Genomic DNA, 21,080 nt, shown 5'->3' with positions numbered 1-21,080 from the left:
GAGGATTGTCTCCCCTCCAGTGTGCTCTACTCCCCTAGTCCATGGGAATCACTCACTTTTAGCTCCTAAGACAGAGGTGTGAAGATGCTCAGTGAAGTCATTCCCAGAAGATGAAGGGAAGAGACACGCTGAGGAGCTTTTAGCCTTTCTTCTTTGGAGCTACATGGGGCAGGGGTGGAGAAGGAAGAGGTATAGCCATCAGTCTCCTCTCAGTGCAGGGCCAGGGATCTCACAGTCTCTGCCAGGATTTAAATCATGAGTCCTGCAGAGCTGTGTATCTCTGCCGGAATATCTTGGTTGTACCCTCCTGCACTGGACTGCAGCAAAGGCTCCCATGGAGGGTAATTGTCATAGTTACCTCTGCAGGAAAGCCTGTAATGCATGAATTGCATGAATTGCTTTCACCTTGATATTGCTGTCTCTTGTCCTTGTGAGGAAGCTCTGTGACAGCCCTATTAGAGATGTGGCCACTTCTCCAGCATGGTAGACCTCTATCTCTGCTCTAGACAGTTCTTGTACCTGTGTCATAGGTGAGAGCCCATCTAAAATGCAGTAGACAGCCCCTAACATGCCAAGGACCAGACTGTCTTCATTTAATGCCCTGTAGATTTCTGGCAGGAGGTAGGAAGAGCATGGCATTCATTGCCATGGCAGGTGGGACAGATCTTGGCCTTTGGAGCAAGAGTCTTTTAGGTACTGTCCAGTTTGTTTATTGAGTCTTGAATGTGTGCTCGGTGTAGGATAGTAGCGAAGGCAGGTCTCTGCTGAGAGAAGGCAGCATGGGGGCAGCCCTGTTGGTTTGCAGAGAGAGCATTTGAAAGTAGTAAGAGCTGCTCGGGGAGGAGCAGACAGATAGGAGCTCTCTCAGGGAAATATATCCCAGCACTTCCTGTCTGCCCTGATGGGGATGCAAGCCTAGAGGGTCTGAGAATGGACTACAAGGAAAACAAGCCTAAAAGCTAAAAGCTAACTATAGGAAGGGAGGCCTAGCACACCCCACAGGCACCAGGTAACACCAGGGCTATGCTTGGGATGGGTCCTTTGTCCCAGGATTTGCTGTGGGCTGGAAGAGTCAGGGGGAAGCAAGAGAGAAGGTGCTGCACTGCACTGGGATGCATTGCGGCTGGTGATCAGGGATCCCAGTCAGCCCCATGTGTGCATCCAGTGTTGTGCGTGTTGTGCACTGTGTCATGCTTCTGTGGTGTACCTTGGGGTATTGTGGCCCTACCAGGAGCTGGAGCCATGCATACATAGGAGATCAGCCTAGAACACTCCCTTAGGACATCCCTGCCCATCAATCATTTGGTAGAGCAGATCTATGCTTTACAGTGTTGGAAGCTCTCCTGTTTCTGCTGTGGTCCTGATTTGGTTGAGGACATCCTGCTTAGGTCTAGCACAGGCAGAGGGATGAAGGGAGTTGTGTGCTCACAGGGGGAACAATTACAGGGAAGGAAGAGGGAGGGAGAAGGGAAATCCAGCAGCCTTTCCAACAGCACCAAGTGCAATGTGGGATTCAGAGCTGCAGTGCCATTGGAGTAATGCTTGTGCTCAGCTAGGTGAGTTCTCAACATGTGTGGGAAAGGACAGTCCTTCAACATAGATCTTGCAGGTTGAGGGCAAGCACCTGGGGCCATGACTTGAGGCTGTCCTGGGAGCAAGGGATGGTCAAGGAATGTGAAGCTGGTGACTCTACCAGGGGAGATAAGCTCTTGGTGCAGTGCTTTTATCACACAGTTGTCAACAGCTAGGAACTCTGCATTTGGGGCCACATGTCTTTACCCTGCCAGCTTATGATCCATGTAAGCAGCTCAGCCTTAAACAGCTCTGCATGTGCCTCTAGCTCATCCTCCTGAAGCTGACAGGGCATTCCCTTTTGGCTCTGATCTGTTGGTCCGATGATGCTTGTCCCTCTGCACATCCTTACACCTTGTCCCCCTTTCTCTTCCCAAAGGTGGTGGCACAGACAGCAAGCCCGTGGTACGCTACAGCAAGGACCAGCGTCCCACGACTCTGCCCATCCAGCCCTTTGTTTTCCAGCACCATTTCAACAAGCCCCCCAAGGCCCGTGCCCTGCACAGCCATTTCGCTTCCAGCCTTTCCCAACTCTACAGCTTGTCCAGCAACCGGCCTGCCAGCCAGCAGATCTCCTCCAATGCCCAGTGCTCAGCCTCGACCACCTCGGCAGAGCAGGCAGCGGTGTCGGGGAGCCAAGCCCACAGCACGCTGCTGACCCAGCGCTCCGTGGATGGAGCTGCATCCCGCCATGACAGCAGCATTAAGAAGCCTGCCCCCGAGACAACCCGGCCGTCCCCCCTGGGCAGTTACTCTCCCGTGCGATGCAACGTGCCTTTCTTTCAAAGCGTGGACTCCTCTTCCTCACCCACCTTGGAGAGAGCTGAAGAGACACAGCCTCCCAGGAGCCGGTCCTGCCCCATCTCCGCCAGCCTGCTTCCCACAAGGTCTTCCCCTGCTGTCAGTGCCATGCAGCCCTCCCAAGCCACCAAAGCTGATGCCCTGAGGAGAAAGGAGAACCCCAAGCTGGTTCCCAAGAAGGAGGCAGTGATGGAGCCAAGCTTACCACACTCTGAGTACCGACTCCACAGTGGGTCCCTGCCACCCCTCTCAGGGGGTGGTATGAGCAGAGCAGGAGGCCATGCAGATCCCCACTGGAGAAGTGGCAGTGAGACTGGCAGTTCTGGTCCCCTGAGCAGCATGGGCATACGGCCTGTCAATGGTAGGTACCCATCTGACAGAAACATCTCCAGCTCCTTATGGCTATGGCTGCTCCCTGTAGTACCATCCTCTCTTATATCCGCAACCCAAGGCAAAATTGCCCAACAGCCCCTGCCATCTCTTTGACTGCAAAAGAAAGTCCTATACTAAAAGCATGTACTTGCAGTCCTGATTCCTACACTGTGTGTCTCTGAAAGGACAGCATCCACTGCTGATCTTACAGCATCCCATGCCAGGTGCTTGCATTCCAAGCCTGCCTCCTACATGCCTGCAGCCATGAGGCCACCCAGGCTCCTGCCCTGCTCTGCCAGGCTGTGGCTTCCACCTCCCTCTGTGTATGTGTGCTAATATAAACGCTGCTGGACTTTTAACTAATGTGCTCTCTCTTTCTCTGTCCTTCCTCTTTCTCATCTTTTCTCTCCCCATTTCCCTTCCACATCTGCTCACACCCTCCCATCCGGTGCTCACTGCCTGCGACATCCTAGCGAACCACCTCTCTCCCCAAGCGCTGAAGTGGCGCGAGTACAGGCGGAGGAACCCCCTGGGTCTGGACCGCGTTTCGGGGCTGCCCAGCTTAGGAGGCAGCCTTGACAGGAGGCAGCAAGAGCCTCGGCTGAACCGGGGGAACCCCATCTTTGAGCTCCCTGGCACTCTGAACACCAGCCACTTCCACTGCAAGCTGAACGGTGCGCTACACCTTTCTGCTGGGCGGGCTTGGGAGGTGTCCTTGGGGCTCAGGGTCAGTATCCCCTGGGGCTTCAGCCTGGCTTCATCACTGCTCTGCCTACTCAGAACAGGAGGGATGATGCATCTGCTCACAGTGGGGCCGAGGGGTACAAGAGGAAGGTGAAAATTACACAGTGAGGTATTAATCTGTGTGGAGCAGCCCTTCTTCTTCTCCATGACCTGGGAGCAGTCAGGTCCACCCCTGGGCTGGATTGAAGGAAAAGTTAATAGCCCAAGACCCTGCTCAGACGTAGGCAAGGGCTCCTGGACTGTGTCCAACTTGTACTTCATGTCTTACACAGGAGCTGTGGCCCTTAGAGCTGTTGTGTCTGTGCCCCACAGTGTCCGTCCATCTGCCCCAACCCTGGAAGCATGCTATGCTGTAGCTTTCATGGGCAGCTGGCAGCACTGTAGGGCTCCACGGGACTCTGTATTCTCCATGATTTGCCTTTACCATCTTCCCTGATGTACAAAACCTGTGCAGGAAGGGCTGAAAGGGGCAGGCTGGTTTTGGCTGAACCCTTGGGAGTCCTCTGTGAAGAGCAGTGTGGTCTATCTGTGGGAGGGTGAGCATTCTTCAGGCCATCCTCGAGTCATGGGGAGAATTTCCCAAAGCTTTACACTTCAATCTGTCAACCCAATCAGTTTCTCCATCACTCCTCCATGGGAAGTTGCCTAGCACAGCGCCAGGGAATCAACCAGATGGAAATCAAATATATTAAAGAGCTCCTGCAGATGTCACCCCTTGAAAACAGAGGACATCCCAGGGGACAGGCAGAAGACAAGTACTTTGTTGCCTGTGAATACCTTTGTCTTATGAACCCACTTGCTGGGCTATCCACACAGCATCCCTGAGAGTCTGCTGCAGTAAGGCTTTCCTTGCCACCAGCTCAGGAAGTTGAACCTCCCACAGCATCCTCCAGTGCTCATGGGCCCGCAGTGAAGTTGTAGCTAGATGTTGGGAGGGCTGTGGGTTGAACTGTACGTTGCAAACCATTGCTAGGAAAGTAACAAGCCTGTAACCTTGTTGTCCCAGCCTTGGACAGGCTGATGAAGGTTTCTTTAGGGAAAAGCAAACAGTGTGGGAGAGGTTTTGGTATAAGGGCTTGTGGGTGACTCTTTGCTCCCCTGTGTTGGCCCTGCAGGACAGTCTATGAAGCAACTCCAGCTCACCTACACTGACTTCTTCCCTGACTACTTCTCACTAGCAGAGAAACCCCCGGCTGAGTTCTGCCTCTCCCCAGATGGCAACACAGAGTCCATCTCCATTGACTTGCTGCAGAAGAAGGGTGAGTCCGTGAATCTCTCACCCATGAGAGTGTGACATAGCAACGTATGGTGAACAGTGCTTCTCTCTGTCTCATCTCCGCTCATCTCCTCTCATCTCATCTCTGTAGACATAATGGTTCCTTTCCCTGACCTTCTCTTCTGCAGCATCATAAATACATGTTCCCTGGACTGATGGCTGCTTTCGTGGCAGGTTCATGTGGTCTCTGCATCATGCAGTGTGCCACAGAGTATGTTTGAGCTGCTTGTCCCAGCCCATAAGAAATGAGCAAGCAGGCAGAGCAGAATGACCCTAAGGCAGCGTATGCTGTTACCCTTGTCTCAGTATACAAGGGTAGAACTGTGTACCTGTGTGATGCTGCAGGTGTGCTTGCCTGAGATTTTGTACTTTAAAAGGTCTGCATGGTAAGACTGGTAATCCTGCATGGTAAACTATGCAAAAGGATGGAATAAAGGATTCAAAGCAGGACAACATACGGTTGTGATGAGACCCATGCTAGGGGCAGGGTTAGGGGCTGAGTTGTTCATACCTGATTTGGTATAATTTCAGAGGTAAAGGATGTCCTGATGAGGAGTTAGAGGGAACTTTGTGTTTTTGGCAGAGCGGGCACCTGCACTAACATGGGTTTGAAATGCCCCTGCCTCATCTCTTCCTGAAATGTTCAGTCTGGGTCTGTCCTAGAAGCCCCTCAGGCACCTCTCTTGACTTTTTCTTCCCCTCTAGGTCTGGTGAAGGCCATCAACACTGCTGTTGACCTGATTGTGGCTCACTTTGGAACCAGCAGGGATCCAGGGGTGAAGGTATGTCTTGCTTTCAACATCATGAATGGCATGGGGAGGATGGAGAAAGGCTGCCTCTCCATTCTCTTCCAGTCAAAACCTGCGGGGTATCCAGTGAAGGTAGTAGTATCAAGAATAAACCAAACAAAGGCGATAGTATGCCCTGCTGCAGATAGTAAATCTATGACTATTCTCACTGCATCATGCTGAGGATGCTAAAAGGGTAAGTGGATTTAAGAGAAGATCAGAAAAAACAGGGAAGGGAGATTCAATGAGGTCTGCTAAACACACAGGAATAACTTCCAGCATAGGGAGTCTCTGAGTTGAAAGCAGTTGTAGGCTGCAAGAGTATTAAGGGCAAGTATTATGTACGTTTGCTCTGGTTTGACTCTTTCTTATGTACTCACTCATGGCTCTTTATAAGAAAGAATACCAGCCAGCAGGACTTCTTGTCAGATGCAGTATGCCAGCTCTTTTTTCTTATACAGTGGAGAGTTGTGTCTCCCTCTTCCATGATCCCCTATCCTGTTCTGTGTCACAGGGCTCCATCATGATAAAAAAGTCATCATTCATTGCCCATCTGGGGCAGGTGGGCATCCCCTCATGGCCCTGGCTTCACAGTGCATCTAGGTTGCCTGTGGGTCTGGTTGTCTTTAGCCTGTGCTCCCCTCAACTCCCATCTCTTAAATAACACAAAAGCAAAGCAAGTTGGCTTCTCTCTGTGTCATGTTTCAGTCTTGTGACATGTGGCATGATTGTGGTGGTGTCCAAAAAGTGGGATCATTACCTGGTGTGCAAATACCAGTGCACACACAAAGTCAAGGTAATTTATTGTCGGCTCTCTTGCAAAATAGGGTGCTAGGTGCAAGCTCCACAAAGCTAGCACACCTTAGTTTGTGTACATCAGGTTATATACATTTCAGAGAACAAAGAAATTACTTTTCATCAGTTGGAAGTTACCAAATACATAATTAATTAGTACTTTCTCTTCTATTGGGTAAATTGCCCTTGCTTGTCAACTGAGTCAGTGGTCACAATCTCCTGCCACCTTTAACTTTCACCCAGGTACTGCAATTTCTTACTGACTATTTGTTTTTCTAGTACTTCTTCTGTCTTCAGCACCTTTTGGTGCAGATGTTCTCCCTTTATCAGTCATTCAGTTCTTCTTCCAAGGTTAAGGTAGTTACTAAGGAATATATTAATATATTGCTTATACAAAGTCTTATTTTATTAAGTGATGCTGTTAATCAGCCAGACATTGTTATCACCATGGCAAATTTCATTCTCAATGAACATCAGTGGTGCCTAATCTCAATAGTCAACACTGCTTCAGCCAGGTGACCCTGGGGCAGCAATGTGACACTATTTGGACATGACAACTGCTATGGAGAGCCATCCCCAAGAAGAAACCTGACTGGGACAGATTCCAAACCCATTCAATCTTATCTCAGAGGGCAGGGTAATTTGCCGCTAATTACGGTTGTTGTTATGCAGAGATTGCTGTGCAGGGTAACCAGAGCTGTTGGGATTCCCACAGCTTTCTAAGGCTTCATATGAATTTCTTATTCTTGCAGCGTTGGTTTGGGGAATACTTGCAGTATTCCCCCATTCCTTTACTTACCAGATAACGCTTTGGTTTTGACCTGGAGTTCCGTGATGCAGCAGTGTGACAAGGGCTGAGCATTCACCTGTCAAAAGGCAGCACCCATCCCTGATGCTCCCACGCTCAATGGATCTGATGGGATTATTCCTGACTCAGAAGTTCAGCCTCAGTTCAGGGCCTTTGTGGACCTGTGCCAACTGGCCAGTGTAATTCCATCTCAGCTGGTACAATCTGTGCACTGAACACAACTGCCTGGACCACCAGCATGACATGCAAGGCCTGGGGCTGACCCCTTTGGATACAACCCTCAGCAGCCCAAAGACTGTATGCAGCAGAATATGCCTCTGTTCTGCAGATGCTGGGCTCTTACATGCTTCCTCACTTCAACCTGAGCTCTGACCATCCATTTTGCCCTCACCATGTTTATTTATAGTAATCCCTAGGAATTATAGCGTGACATGTCACTGAGCGAAGCGTTCCTTAACCCCTCAGTGCTGGTAGCTTGTATGTAGCTTGCAGGATGCTTCAAAAATAGCAACAAGAAAATCTGCAGCAGAAAAATCCCCTACTCTTTTCTTCCTCCAGCAGGACAGCCTTGTTATAGGCAGAATCAGTCATTTCTTCTAATTGGGATATCTTCTTCCCAAACTGGGGTGTTCTCTTCCCAAGATGTTGTCTCATCCCACCCCGGGGCAGACTTTGCAGGGATCAATCCAGAACTGGTGTATGAGACAGCAGAGGTGAACAGGAAGGGTCTGCTTGTTCAAGGAGCTGCAGAGCATCATCGTAGCCTGGATATTGCCCGCTGGGTGCCTAGCAGGCAAGTGGTGCTGGACTGTTTGCATGCATTTGCACCTTGAAGAGTACTTGCCAACACTTTCCTTGTTGCCTGTTGCCCTTTAGGCCAAACTTGGGAACAGCTCCGTGAGCCCCAACGTGGGACATCTCATCCTGAAATACCTGTGTCCTGCTGTCCGGGACATTCTAAGTGACGGACTCAAGGCTTATGTCCTAGACATGATCATTGGCCAAAGGAGGAACATCCCCTGGAGCGTGGTGGAGGCATCCACCCAGCTAGGTACGGAGAGAGTGCAGTGATGCCCATCACTCTGTGGTACTTCTGTGTTGTGGTGGGGAGGTACCGGGGAAGGTGGACTATAAAGATGGGAATGCAGACTATTACCCATCTTCCTGCATGGAATAGGGTGCAGCCTGATCTTACCTTGCAAGACAGGAGAGCCACTGCTCTGTTCTGCCCAAATATTTATTGTCATTTACCCTGAAATTTACGAATTCTCCTGTAACAGGATCTAGCAATAAAAGAACCCCAACAAACAAAACAAAAAGAATGCCCCTTTTCCCCCTCTGTGTCTCCAGGGTGTTTCTGGACCTTCATCTTTAGCCCTGCACAGCTACTGTATAAGGCAGAGTTGTGCTCTAGCCTGGTCTGTAAGTAAATTCGCACTCACAGCTCTCTTGGCTCAAGCATGCTCACATCTGTACCCTCTGCTAGCACCAGTCTGCACCCTGGATTGTGGCTGCCATCCAGGATAACTACTTTCTGAGGTTACAGATGGCGGGGCCTCACTGATTTCTGCATCATGAAGAGCTTACATCCAGGGCTGGGAAGTATCCTAGCCTGTCTGTGGCAAATGTGCAGCTCTGTGGTTGTCTCTGTGACTGCATATACCCCAGATTATAACCACCCAACACAGTTCTCTGCTTACCTGCTGATTTTGAGTCAAGGACTGTGATTGTCCCTGAAGCGTAGCAGGCAGGTCCTTGTGGTATTGAAACTCTCCCAGAGTTTTGCAGTGTCGGTCCGGGACGGACCACAAGCCATCTCTCTTGTGGAGTCTAACTGTTGGGATGGAGTGAGTTCACCTTGGTGTTTGGTGAAGAAGCAATGCACGTACAGGCACAGGCACCCAGACAGACAGAAAAACATCTGTCTTTGCCTTGGTGCTGCTTTCCGTGGTGCGGTTTTGGCTTTGCTGACCACAACTAATCTCGGCATCTTACTTCCTTCCATAGGCCCCTCTACCAAGCTGCTGCACAGCCTCTATAGCAAGATCAGCCAGTACACAGAGCTCACCAACCACAGCATGAGGTTCAACGCATTCATCTTTGGCCTCCTCAAGTAAGTAGGCTCCTTGGGTTGCCTGCATGTCACTGTCCTAGTCCTTGACTGCAGGCAGGCAGAGTTGCCAATTAAAAGAATTAAGAAACATGGTCAGTTGCTCCCTAGCTTTAGGTGAGGAAAGGAGGAAGCCGTGAGCCTCAGGGAACACCAGAATGATTGAAACCTACCCTGCCAGTCCAGAGCTGAGAAGGGATGGCTGTAGCCCACTGGAGAACACTGTCAGCTTGTTTTAGCCTCATAACGTTAGGTGGGTCAGGGTTTATACAGCGGTTAGACATAACATGTACAAAAATTACTCCTGGAAATCACTTAAATCACCGCTTCCTGGAGCTGTAGTGAATCCCAGGGCATGAGGCTCTGAAGGAGAAATTGCCCTGGTCCAGGACTCAAGGCTGGCCCTTCAAGGTTGGATAAGGAGTGTGCACACTACATGCAAGGTCGAGCAGAAGAAGCCAGCAATGTCTTTCTGCTGGTGAAGGGATGAGTGCTGCTAGGATAGTATTTTCCTACTCCTCTCCACAAGAGAGCACAGCACAGCAAGGGCAGTGGCAATGGAGTCCCCAAGACCTCCAAATGTTGGAAGACACCTATAAGCAGGAGCAATCTTTGCCCTGGTCTCCTTACCAAGGGTGACTCAGCTCTCCCTGCTGGCACAAGGTACCAGCATATTTTGGGCCAAGCCTTCAGCAATGATCTTACATTTGTTGATGATTTGTTTCTTCCATGTGAGCTCTTCCCAGCAAAGCTGAGTTCTGTCAAGGGCATAAGAGCTAAATGATGAGGAAACTTGCTGGAAATGTGGCTCTTAGGACATAAATTGCACAATGCCTCATGCAAAGCAAACTGGTTGGACCTGTGGCAGGCTGGGTGTCTGTGGTCCGTGCATACAGATAGAAGTGAACCAGTCCTTTCACTAAGTCTTCAGGTTCACAGGTTCATGCTGTGTAAATGCCCTTTTAAAGCCACATTTCCTTTGCATAGAACAGCGAGGATGAAGGGGGTGAATTGATTTTCATTCTTTCTTTCTCTCCCTGCTTGTTTTCCCTTCCTGCAGTATCCGCTCCTTGGAGTTCTGGTTCAACCACCTCTACAACCATGAAGGTAAGAGCCTGAGGGCTGTGGGCTGCAGTGGGAGCCAAAGTCTGCACAATGTAGAGCACAGGAAGGACGTGCATTTCTCTTCCTGGTCTCTCAGCCTAGGCTGCTCTGAGCTGAAAGATGAGATTGTACACAGTCCCAGTGTACCAGGGTAGTCCTGGGTGGAAGTCCAAGCTCCATGCAGCTCCCACCACATCATTCCCAGCTGCAGTTAGTACCTAAGGCTATTGCCTCTAGTGAAGATTCCTCAGTCTACACACAGGAGACCCTCTCTGAATTTCTGTGTTCCCTGCCCAGTGCCTGAGAGCTTAATATAGGTGGAGATGCACATACTTCACTGAAACCCTTCAGGCATGAGAAACGGAAAAAATGGAAACAAAAACCTCCTGACAAACAAAAAGCAGATTTTACTGGATGTATCTGGCTTTTTTCAAGGAGAAATGTTTCTAGAGCATGCACGTAACCCAGCAGCACAACCAGGCTGCCTGGTGCCTAGAAGCATCATGACTGAGTGTTAAGTGCACAGTGAGACAGGCGCTCTTGGCCTGATGGATGCCCTGAGAGTGCTGCTGGCTCAGCCCGTGCTCAGCCCAGAGGTCTGCAAGAAGACCCCAGTATCTCCTGGGGACTGACAGCAGACATTTCCCAGGTTTTCCTGGGCAGTTAGCCCTTCTTTCTGCAGCAGACAGGAAAGTAGACTTGCCTTTGTGCTGAGCAGTGTGGCAAGAGAAAGCATCCTGGTTTTCTGCAGCAGAAGACAACCACCAGTTTCAAGCCATCATTAAGAGCTGGAAGTGTGAGCTAAAGCTGGGTCAGAGGGTACTGCAGATGTGGCCAAGTGAAGTGAAGGATGAATGCTGCAGGTTGAAATGCTAGTCCATTTTCTGTTAGGATCCACAGTGCAGCCCAGATAGGTCCCTGGGAAGATTATTCAACTGTCCCTGACACCTCTCTGCAAGGTACTGGTACCAGTGAGATCTGTATCTCTTTGTTCATCTCCAGGAGTTGGGAAAGAGAAATTTAATGTGTGTTGGAAGGGACCTTAAAGCTCATCCAGTTTCAATCCCCTGCCACAGGCAGGGATACCTCCCACTAGAGCAGGTTGCTCCAAGCCCCATCCAACCTGGCCTTGAGCACTGCCAGGGATGGGGCAGCCACAGCTTCTCTGAGCAAAATTGATGCTCTTTATTCACACACTATTCCCATGGTATTTTGTGGCAGAGGTCATCCCAGTGGATGCTCTGCCAGGCAGGTCCTGGCTGCAGGCACAACTGGAAGCAGGATCTGGGCCAGTTTGCTGAGAGCGCACAGAGCATCTGCTGCTCCAGACCCAGTGTTGAGCCTCACACTGCAGCCACAGCTCTGACCAAAACCAAATGTCCAGCTCCTTTCCCCATGGCCTCAGCAGCTTCTTGGTGGCTTGGCAAAGGTGCAAGGGCCCCTGCTGTAATTAATGTCTCTTGCCCTACAGATATCATCCTGGCACACTACCAGCCGGTGGGCTTCTTGTGCCTGTCTCACAGCGTGTGCCAGCCTCTTTTTGAGGAGCTCCTGCTCCTGCTCCAGCCTCTCTCCCTGCTGCCCTTCAACCTAGACCTGCTTTTCGAGCACCACCTGATGCAGATGGGCAAAGAGCAGCAGCAGCAGAAGGAGCTGCTGCGCGTGAAGCAGGACCTGCTGCTTTCTGCACACTCCACGCTGCAGCTGATGCGGACGCGAGGCAGCAGCGAGGATCCGGACGGATGCAGCACTGCCCCTGAAGCATGCAAAGTGGGTACCAGGGATGGTGACACCTCGCCAGGCCACAGCCCCCAGCAAGCTGCAAAAGAGAGGGTCAAGGGGGTAGGGGCTTCCTGCGGGGATGGTGACAGGGAAGAAGAGAGGAAGAAGATGAGAGAGAGCACGAAGGTGCGAGACAGCACATGGGAGGGGAAGAAGGACAAGCAGGCGGGCTGGTGGTACCAGCTCATGCAGAGCTCTCAGATTTACATCGAGGGCTCGGCTGAAGGCTCAAAGTTCATCCGGTATGAGAAGAAAAAGAAGGCTTTGAACACTGTGCCCAGGTCAGCAGAAACCTACAAGGCACCACCTCCCCGTGAAGGGGTGGTGGAGGGTGCAGAGGCTTGCCCCATTGCTGAGGGCAGCTTGGAGGAGAGACCTAAGGCTGCCAACAAGCCAAGTCCTGAAGTTGTGGAAGAACCCTTGGAAAAGCCCCAGCAAGTACCAGTAAGCGAAGAGGTGAAGGAATGGAGCTGGCCCTTCTGGATGGGCAGCCCCCCAGACTCAGTGGTTACAGAGCTGAAGCACAGCAAGGAGAAGGAGGCTGGGACTCAGCAAAGAGTGGGAGCAGCAGCAGCAGCCCCCCAAGAGGAGAGCAGCCCCAGTGCACCAGAGAGCAGCCAGCCTATCAAGTGGGGACACTTGTTTGGGTCCAGGAAGGTGCAAAAAGAGCCCAGGCAGCCTAACAGGTAGGGGTAGGGATGGCTTGGGGCTGGGGAGGGCTGGTTAACCTGGTGCTGAAGGAGTGTGGGTGGAAGCCAAGACAACCACTGGGATATACCACAGTGGTATATCAGAGAGAGCACATGAACAGAGGGGTTTGTGACCCCTGCCCACCCCTGCCAGCCTGTTGGCCTGCTTTAATTCCTCCTACACCACCGCTCCCCTTGGGTCCTACCTTTGCCTAATCCATCTCACAGCTCTTCTCCCTCAGCTCTACCACTACCTTGGCCCCTAAGCCCATTCTGCAGGGGAAGGGACCCTGCTGCATGGCCCCCATCATCACCTCATCCCTCCCCAAAACACATATGGAGAATAGAACATGAAGCCATCCCTACTGCACACAACAGGTCAGGAGAAGGCACAAGGTCAACCCATGTAGATGAGTCCTCCTCATACTGCCTCTCCGTCTCTATTCTTACTGCTTGTATGGACACTGCAGATGTCCTCCTCAGTCTAGGCCATGGTGTGTCTGGAGGATGCTGGTGGTGTGTCTCCAGGAGACAGACCGGGGACCGCAGTGCATGGAGCCAGATCTCTAAGGCATGATTGTGGCTGCTCCTTACCCCCAGGTACACTTCCCTGCCACTACCTGCTCTGTCTCCTTATTGCAGGTTGCCCTCTGGCTGGCTGAGCTTGGACAAGTCCGTGTTGCAGCTGGTAGCCCAGACTGTTGGGGCAAGCATGTGGCGAGAAGCAGCTCCTGAGCCGGAGCCCCCTCAGCCAGAGCCATCTGAAGAGTCCCCCGTGGCACGGCCAGCCCAGGGGCTGGCTCCTCACTCTGCCTGGTGAGTGTCACCCTGTGGTGCTGGGACACGGTGGGTTGGGGTTGTCATGGCTCTGCCTGTTGCAGTTTGCTTTGCCCCTCATGGACCAGGGGATGGTTTGGGGCAGGGATGCAGCTTGTGCATCCAGCTGCATCTCTGCAATCTGGCGGTGAGGGGAGCTGGGAGCCTGGCTGGGGAGGGAGGAAGGAGGTGTTTTGCTTGCTCCTCTGTGCTTGTGTTGGTCCCTGTGGTGAGTGTCCTGTGGTAAGCTAACGTTTGCATCCCTCTGCCTGCAGCAAGGTGAAAGCCCTTTGCCATCACATTGCCACCGAGGCAGGACAGTTGAGCTTCAACAAAGGGGATATCCTGCAGGTCATCTCCAAGGTGGATGGTGACTGGCTGCAGTGCAGTCTCGGCTCCGAGGAGGGACTTGTGCCCATCATGTATGTCACCCACCCAGAGGATGAGGACTATTAACGTGGCTGGGGGGCCAAGCACAGTACCAGGGGCTGCTTAGGCTCCTCTGGGAAAGCCCACCCTGCTTAGGGGAACAAACACAGCTTCTTGCTAGTTTCTTACCTTTCATGCCATTACAGAATACAGTAACCATAGGTGGTTCCTTCTTGCTCCTCCTCATGCAGCTGCCAAAGGCCACTCGGCCCCCAGGGTCTTCTGCAAGCTGCACCTTGTATTGCCAGGCATTGCCGTGCATGCAGCCACACCGGGGACCACCTGAACCCCCTCCACCCCACACCATCTCCTGCACCCATAGGCCATGGACTCGTACATAGCAGGAATCCAAGCAGACCCTTCTGGAGCAGCACCCCAGCTCAGATTCATGCTGGAGGGTGCAGGATGCTGGCTGTCCCCTCCCTGGGGGTAGCAGTGCCGTTTGCAGCCGTCAGCATCCCTGGCATCATCAGCCACAGAGTTAGGAGCACTGTGTGTTGGCAAGGTCTTTGCAAGTCTGGGCTGATGGGTTGCACAGTGGCTTAATGAGGGGCTGCAAGGGAGGCTTCCCAACACTGGAGTAGCCCTGTCCTAACGTTATAGTGGTTCCTGCTGCGTTGTACCTGGCCAAGTGGCCTGGCGCTGCCACACTGCAGGGCTGTGCCTGGCCTGGGGATAGGGACGGGGTACAAGTGTGCGTGCAGAGCAAAGGGGTGCGATGAGTCGTGAGGAAGGAGCATGGATGTTCAGTGTTATGTAGGTCTGGGATGGGTAGTGCCACCCTGTATGGAGATGGGTGCTGTGGGGGGTGGTCCTGTGCCCTCCATGCTGAGCAGGGAGCCTGGGGAGCCCTGGGATGCTCAGAGGAGGGGGGCTGGAGGGGAGGGGGTGAGGGCAGGGTCCCTGACTGGGCTAGGGATGTTCTTTGGTGTTGGGGGCAGTGCTCCCAGCAGGTAGATTGGAGGGTGCTCCCAGAGGGAGATGGGGAGGGAGAGGCGGTGCTCCCCTTGGCATAGGGCTTCTGGTCTTGGTGAGCAATGCTGTGGGGTGGGAGGGACAAACGTGTACGAGCAGAAGGCGCTGCGGGGGATCGTGGGGTGTTCGGTAGACGCAATGCCAGCCAACCCTTTCCTTGCCATGTTTATGCCACCTGTTGGGATGGGGATCTACATTGGCCCATCAGGTGGAAAAGTGTTAATGGAAGGCCATGCCAGTATTTGGTGCCTTGGCTGGGTTGATGCTGCTTGCAGCATCATGCCTGGGCTGGCTTCCCCATGGCAAGGGACCCTGGTCTTGCAAGGTTACCTCCTGCTTGTACATCGCTTAGTGGACGTTGCACCATATTTAATTTGTATTTCCCTGTTAGAACGAGGTGTCTCACCTTTATTTATTTCTTTATTTATGATGCATATTAATAAAAAAGGTGCTGATTGAGCTCACTGCTGCCCAGCCTTGTGATTTCAGCTCATCCCTGCAAAGGGACCGACGGGACACTGCACAGGTCTGCACTGCAGGCTTTGTCCTGCCTCCACCACAACCAACACAAGACCTTCAGAAGGAGATAGATTGCTCCCAGCCATCAATGGGACCTGTCAGTTCAGGCTGGGGAGGGGGTTATATCACATCACCAGATGATGGTATATCTTGGGAGGCAGTGTTATTTGGGGTTCCTTGCCTGTGTTCCTTGTGCATGCTCACAGGGACCAAGGCAGTGGAGCTCACACCATTTCACTTTGGCATCAGCTTCTCTAGGGTGCTCAGGGTGCTGAAAGGTGTCCATAGATGCAGCCACACTGGAACTTGTAACCTGTGGGCAGCAGGAGGAAACCCTGAGCAGCAAGGGAAGGAGGTGGTAAAGGATGGGTTGTGGGGCTGGGACACAGAGCCTGGGATAACTGGTCCACAAGGGTCAGTGGCTGCCGGCCACTCACAACGGAAGGGCTCCAGGGCTTTTAAACTTAGACTTGCACAAGCATTGGATTTCTAAGCCCTAAGAGCCCATCTCTTCACTTTACACCCCAGTAGCTCCAAGGAGGAGGGAAAAGCTCTGCTTGAGGCTCCATCATTTGCTGCAAGAACACCACACTGGAGTTCGTTGTATCAACGTGGACAAACAATTTGCAGTGGTGGAGTGAGTCAAAAAAAGCATTAAAAACCAACAACCCATAAATGAAGCAGCATAAGCCCCAGTCCTGGCTTGGAGAGGCACGGAGCAGCTAGGGCTGGCACATGGGATGGTTTAGTTAACCTCTCAGAGGGGGGGGGTGGTCAGGGCTGTTTACAAATTACAGATCCAAGCTGCTCTCTGCACGTGCACTGGCCCAAATGGGGAAGAGGGCTGTGTGCTGCATGATGCTGCGTCAGCCCTGGGGAACGAGAGGGGATTTACAGCCGCCTGTAAGTCCCTGCTCCGTGCTGGAGCAGGTCCCTGGGTGCTTGCTGCTGGGACAACCTTGGATGCAGGGATGCAGGGTGTCAGGGGATGGATTTGGGGTTGATGCTGCTGCTGAAGCCTTGTTCAGGGTCATCTGGCTAAACTCAAACAGGTCCTGGTGGTGGCTGTCAGCCTGTCCCAGTCAGGAACTGGCCACAGGGCATGAAGCCCATGAGGCTGGAAGGCACACGGCAGTGCAGAGCATCCATTCACTAGCTAGCAGTGGAAGTCCCTGGCCTCTTTACTGCACCTGCTAAAGCTCCTTCCCAACACCCTGGTTGCAAGCTGCCTGCCAGGGCCAGTCCCATGTTCCCCTGCCCACCACAGGCACAGGGCAGAGCAGTCACCACCCCAGCACCAGTGCCCACCTCGTAGGTCCTGAGGTGCAGAGCAAGGCCAGAGGCAGCTCTGGACCAGCAGCAAGATGCACAGTCCGTCCTGCCCATCGCATGTAACCTGTGCAGGGTCCTGGAGCAGCATCAATGCCCTCCAGTCCTGCTCCTTGCAGGCAGCTCTCGGGTGCTGCCCAGGGAATTTGCTCCTGGCCTCCTTGCAGATCTTGGAGTAGGTCTTAGCAGAGAGGTGCAGGACTCTGGGAAAGAACATTGGGAGCAGAATATCTGGCATGTGGGGAGCAAAGAAGAGCCCTTAGCAAACTGCCAAGCTGGTCTGGGGACAGGCTGGGAGAAATGAGATGGGAACACACGTTTAGGCAGGACACACAGCCAGAGGTGGGATGGGGATGCTCATGGAGTGAGAACAGGCAGCCCTGGGGTGAGCACAGGGCCCTGGGGTTATGCAGCCACAGCAAGAGAGCTGCCTTCAGAGGGGGAACCCTATAGCTGAGCCAGGGTGCCACAAACAGTTTCCAAGGACAGACCTGCAAGCCATGCCTGCAAGGCTCATGGGGAAGCAGAGGTTGTCTCATCAAACAGGCTCAATAGCAGCCAGTGTCAGGCCTGCAGGAGGAGTGTGACTGTCACATCATCATCACTGCTGCAGCATCCGACAGAGAACAAAGAAGGTACCACATTAACACAGCAGCTTTTCAAGGAATCATAGAATCACAGCGTGGTTTGGGTTGGAAAGGACCTTAAAGCTCCTCCAGTTCCAAAGCCCTGCCATAGGCAGGGACAGCTTCCACTACACAAGGTTGCTCCAAGCCCTGTCCAAGCTGGCCTGGGAGTGTCAGTGTGGTGGAAAATGGGTTCATGCTCTGCTGGGACTCTTCTCTTGCAAGGGCTGCAGGCAGTACAGAGTCTGAAGGCAGCAGGGAGGCAGATGTCTGCACAGGGGAGCACGGGTTGCAAGCAGGAATGTGTGCATCCAAGGGAAAGGCCCACATATCAGGGAGATGGGGGGAATGCCTTTCCTTCCCACACCCTTCCTGGCAGCCAGACCCAGTGTGACAGGCAGTGGCACATCCCCAGATCCCACAGGTTTCCATGCAGCAGCTATGCCATACCAGGCTGCGGATGGGCATGTAGGTGGCTCTGACACCTCTGTGACCAGTGCCCTGGGGACGTCAAACCATGTATGGAGCACATGAGAGCTTTGTGCATGCTCAAAGCACCCAGTGCTCAGGCTAGCCCTTCTGCAGCATTGCCCAGGGACAGCCCAGCTCCTGATCCAGGGTTACAGGAGCTGCTTCCCTGGTCCCTGGCTGGTGTGACCCTGCTCATGGCAGGAGCAGTGCTGAAGCAGGGACAGGCACATCCCGGTTCCCTTTCGGTCGGAGGACACACGGCGCTGCGGTCATGGCATGGCACTGAAACAGGCACCTGCCGTGTCGACTTCCTTCCTTGGCCCCTCGCTGACTCCCTCTCCGCCTCAGTGCCCCCATCTGCACAAGGAAACCCACAGGGTTTCTCTGAACAAACCTCAGTGTCAGCACTGCCCTCGAGCAGCCTTCACAGCACAGAGCCCCTGTTTCCCCTTGCTGCAATGCTCATGGGGCAAGAGCCAGTCTCTGCCTGTGGTCCGTGGGTGACAGCATGGAGATTTGGGTGAGGTGCTGCTCCTGGAGAGCATCATGCAGGGAGCAGGGCATACCAACTTCCAGCTGCATGCAGGAACAGGCAGGAGCCCTTTCTCCAAGTGTGGCCCCAGCAACAGGATCCCCACTTTAGGAGAGGGATGTAGACCTCTTTGCACTGCAGATAGGCCTTTGGGAACAAGAAGCTCAAACAAAAGGAAGAGACTGGATATAATACTACCGTTGGCTGGTTTGCAGTAGTAGGCAGAGGCAAGAAAGGCATTGATGTGTGGCTCCTCCACGTGTGCCACAAAGCCAAGGGGGAAGATAGGGAACTGAGCTCCATGCAGGACTGGGATAAGCACATTCTCAGGAAAGGGATGCCCCATGGCGATGGCCACAACATGCTTCATTTCCATGACCCTGCATAATCACCAAAGACTGTAAAAATCCAGTGGCATCTTGTTTATCTTCAGAAAGGGGAAATGTGTGAAATGAGGAAACTCGGATAAAATGAAGCTAAAAGAAGCAACGTGGTCACACAGTGTCCGGCAAGATTGCAAAGATTTAAGGCAGCTGTTCACGGCTTTTGGTATCAAAAGGTAAAGAGAAACCAGCATGGGTAACCACTAGGGCCAGAGGTTATGTGGAATAGACAGGCCCCTTCAAAGAGTTGTCTAGATGACAAAAAATAGCATATAAGATGTAGAAATTCAGCAAGACAAAGGAAAAAAGGGCAAAGAACAGCCTGTAGAAGCAGCCAGCGGTCCTTTCTGCAAACACTTCAAGAGTTCCAAATCTGACACAAAGTCTGTAGGGTCAAGGGGAGAGCATGCCCTTGCAGAGGAGAAATGACATCCCCCAGGGTGGCAAGGTGGCTGTGAGACATGGCTCAGATGGCAGCACACTGTCAGGTCGTGGTAAGGTGGGACATGTGCGGGGCAGAATGCCTGGATTCTGGCATCACATCAGGACGGAGCTCCCTACCTACACCCTACACAAATAAACCGTGATCATCTTCCCGCTGTGCCAGACCTGTGCTCTGTGATGGGGTGTCACAGTGGGACTGCCAAACACAGAAGCCCCAGGACACCCGTGTCCTGTCTTGTTGCAAACTGAGCCAAAGCTGTCTTTGTGGCTTTGGGTTTGCCTTGTGCAACCAGGGCATGTAGCTGCTGGACCCACTGGGGAAGGTGGCACTGGCTTGCAACACCCCCCTACCCTCCATGCAAGAGCCCGTGTTATGCTCAAGGATGGGTTTTTTCTGATGTGGAGCAAGGGGAAGCGTGAGGAGTGAAAGAGCAAGAGGGCTTCCTGGCAACTGCTTGGGCCACACTTCCTCCATGGCTTTTGAGGTTTCAGATGGGACAATGAAGGGCTTTTGGAGATGCCGTATACTGTTAGCATAGTTGCTGACAGCCGCTGTGTTAGGCAGTGGTGCACAGAGGGATTGGGGATGTGATTTTGTTTGTTCAGTCTTTTTCAACTTATAGGATCTCTCTACTGATTTTTCCAAAGATCTTCCAAATGAGCAACCTATTCCTACTGATAGAGTGTGCTTTTGTAGCCCTTCAATTGCTTCTTGAAAGACCCACAAGCATCAAGGGGAAAGGAGAATTGATATCCGAGTTGCTGGCTGTGCACTTGCAACCCCAAGACACTTGTTAACATTTCAGTATGGTAAACTTTCTATGGGTGAGCTTCAAATCTGAGCAAAGGGAACAAAAAGTCATGTTCCTCGGGGAGACCAGTGGCCCTGCCAGCTTTGTTGCAGGAGGAGGTGAAGCACAGACAAGATTGAGAGGATGACACTGCATTTCTGAGCATAAAGGGCGTAAGGAAGTGGCCAGGCAGACTCCAGCTTTGTCCCTAGACATAAAAGCCTGATGGAGGCTCTGCCCTCAAGCACCATAATTGCAGAAAAAGAAGACTTGTACCACATTATGCTCAGATTTCTGGTGTGGCTGGAGTATTTGGAGAGGGCCAGCTCATGGTGGCCTTCTTGGTGCTGCTGAATAAAGGTGTTGTAGGGTGTGCAAATCAAACAAAGCATGTGCATCAGTAGAAAGCAAAGCCTGATCCAGGCTTGGGAGTACTGGGTCTTGCTGAAGAGCAAAAAGGAAGGCCATCACAAGGGGCTGCAGCCCTGTAGCAAAGACTCAGGAAAGATGTCAGAGCTTGTTTTAATCACTGCTGTGTGTTTTGGCTGGGATGCAGACCAATCACATCCAGCTGGAGCACAGATTCATCAACTCCTGCCCACTGGTCCTCCCGGCCACTGTCACCAGCCTCCAGCTGTACAGCATCACCAGCAGTCACCTCCCTGCACACTGCTGTCCCTGTGCCACCTTCTCACCTCTTCAAGGCCATTCCCGCACCCAGCATGTGTTGGTAACACAACCTGCCACAACACTTGGGCTCCATAGGTCCCCAGCGCTTTCATCAGCTTACTCCTGAGCATCTGCTCTCAGCCCACTCATGAGTACCCAGCCCCTTCTCCCAAAACCACGTGTTTCCTGCCCATAGCATGCACTGTCAGGTAATTAAAGCAATCAGTGCACTGCAGAAGTCCTTTCCATCACAGT

At 52.5% G+C, this 21,080-nt stretch overlaps 1 protein-coding gene across 6 annotated transcripts in view; it reads left to right on the top strand.

Moving 5' to 3' along the window:
* RUSC2 (RUN and SH3 domain containing 2) overlaps window positions 1-15,520 on the top strand; it is a 52,177-nt gene extending 36,657 nt beyond the window's left edge. For 5 of the 6 annotated variants that reach the window (XM_061366665.1, XM_061366683.1, XM_061366673.1 and 2 more), the window contains 10 exons: window positions 1,952-2,734; window positions 3,219-3,419; window positions 4,605-4,748; window positions 5,471-5,547; window positions 8,033-8,207; window positions 9,164-9,269; window positions 10,327-10,373; window positions 11,842-12,838; window positions 13,484-13,657; window positions 13,933-15,520. In XM_061366665.1, the coding sequence (XP_061222649.1) occupies window positions 1,952-2,734; window positions 3,219-3,419; window positions 4,605-4,748; window positions 5,471-5,547; window positions 8,033-8,207; window positions 9,164-9,269; window positions 10,327-10,373; window positions 11,842-12,838; window positions 13,484-13,657; window positions 13,933-14,113 (2,885 nt within the window). In that variant the 3' untranslated portion in view covers window positions 14,114-15,520. The remainder of the gene's footprint in view (window positions 1-1,951; window positions 2,735-3,218; window positions 3,420-4,604; window positions 4,749-5,470; window positions 5,548-8,032; window positions 8,208-9,163; window positions 9,270-10,326; window positions 10,374-11,841; window positions 12,839-13,483; window positions 13,658-13,932) is intronic. The other variant, XM_061366700.1, reaches the window with a different exon arrangement.
* Window positions 15,521-21,080: the final 5,560 nt, after the last annotated feature.

Source organism: Neopsephotus bourkii, unplaced genomic scaffold, assembly GCF_033783945.1.
Source record: "Neopsephotus bourkii isolate Nb327-2 ecotype Australia unplaced genomic scaffold, CSIRO-AGI_Nbou_v1 NB_125, whole genome shotgun sequence".
In the NCBI taxonomy this organism is placed as follows: domain Eukaryota; kingdom Metazoa; phylum Chordata; class Aves; order Psittaciformes; family Psittacidae; genus Neopsephotus; species Neopsephotus bourkii.
The sequence above is the reverse complement of the archived record's forward strand: the minus strand, read 5'-3'. Positions and strand labels throughout refer to the sequence as shown.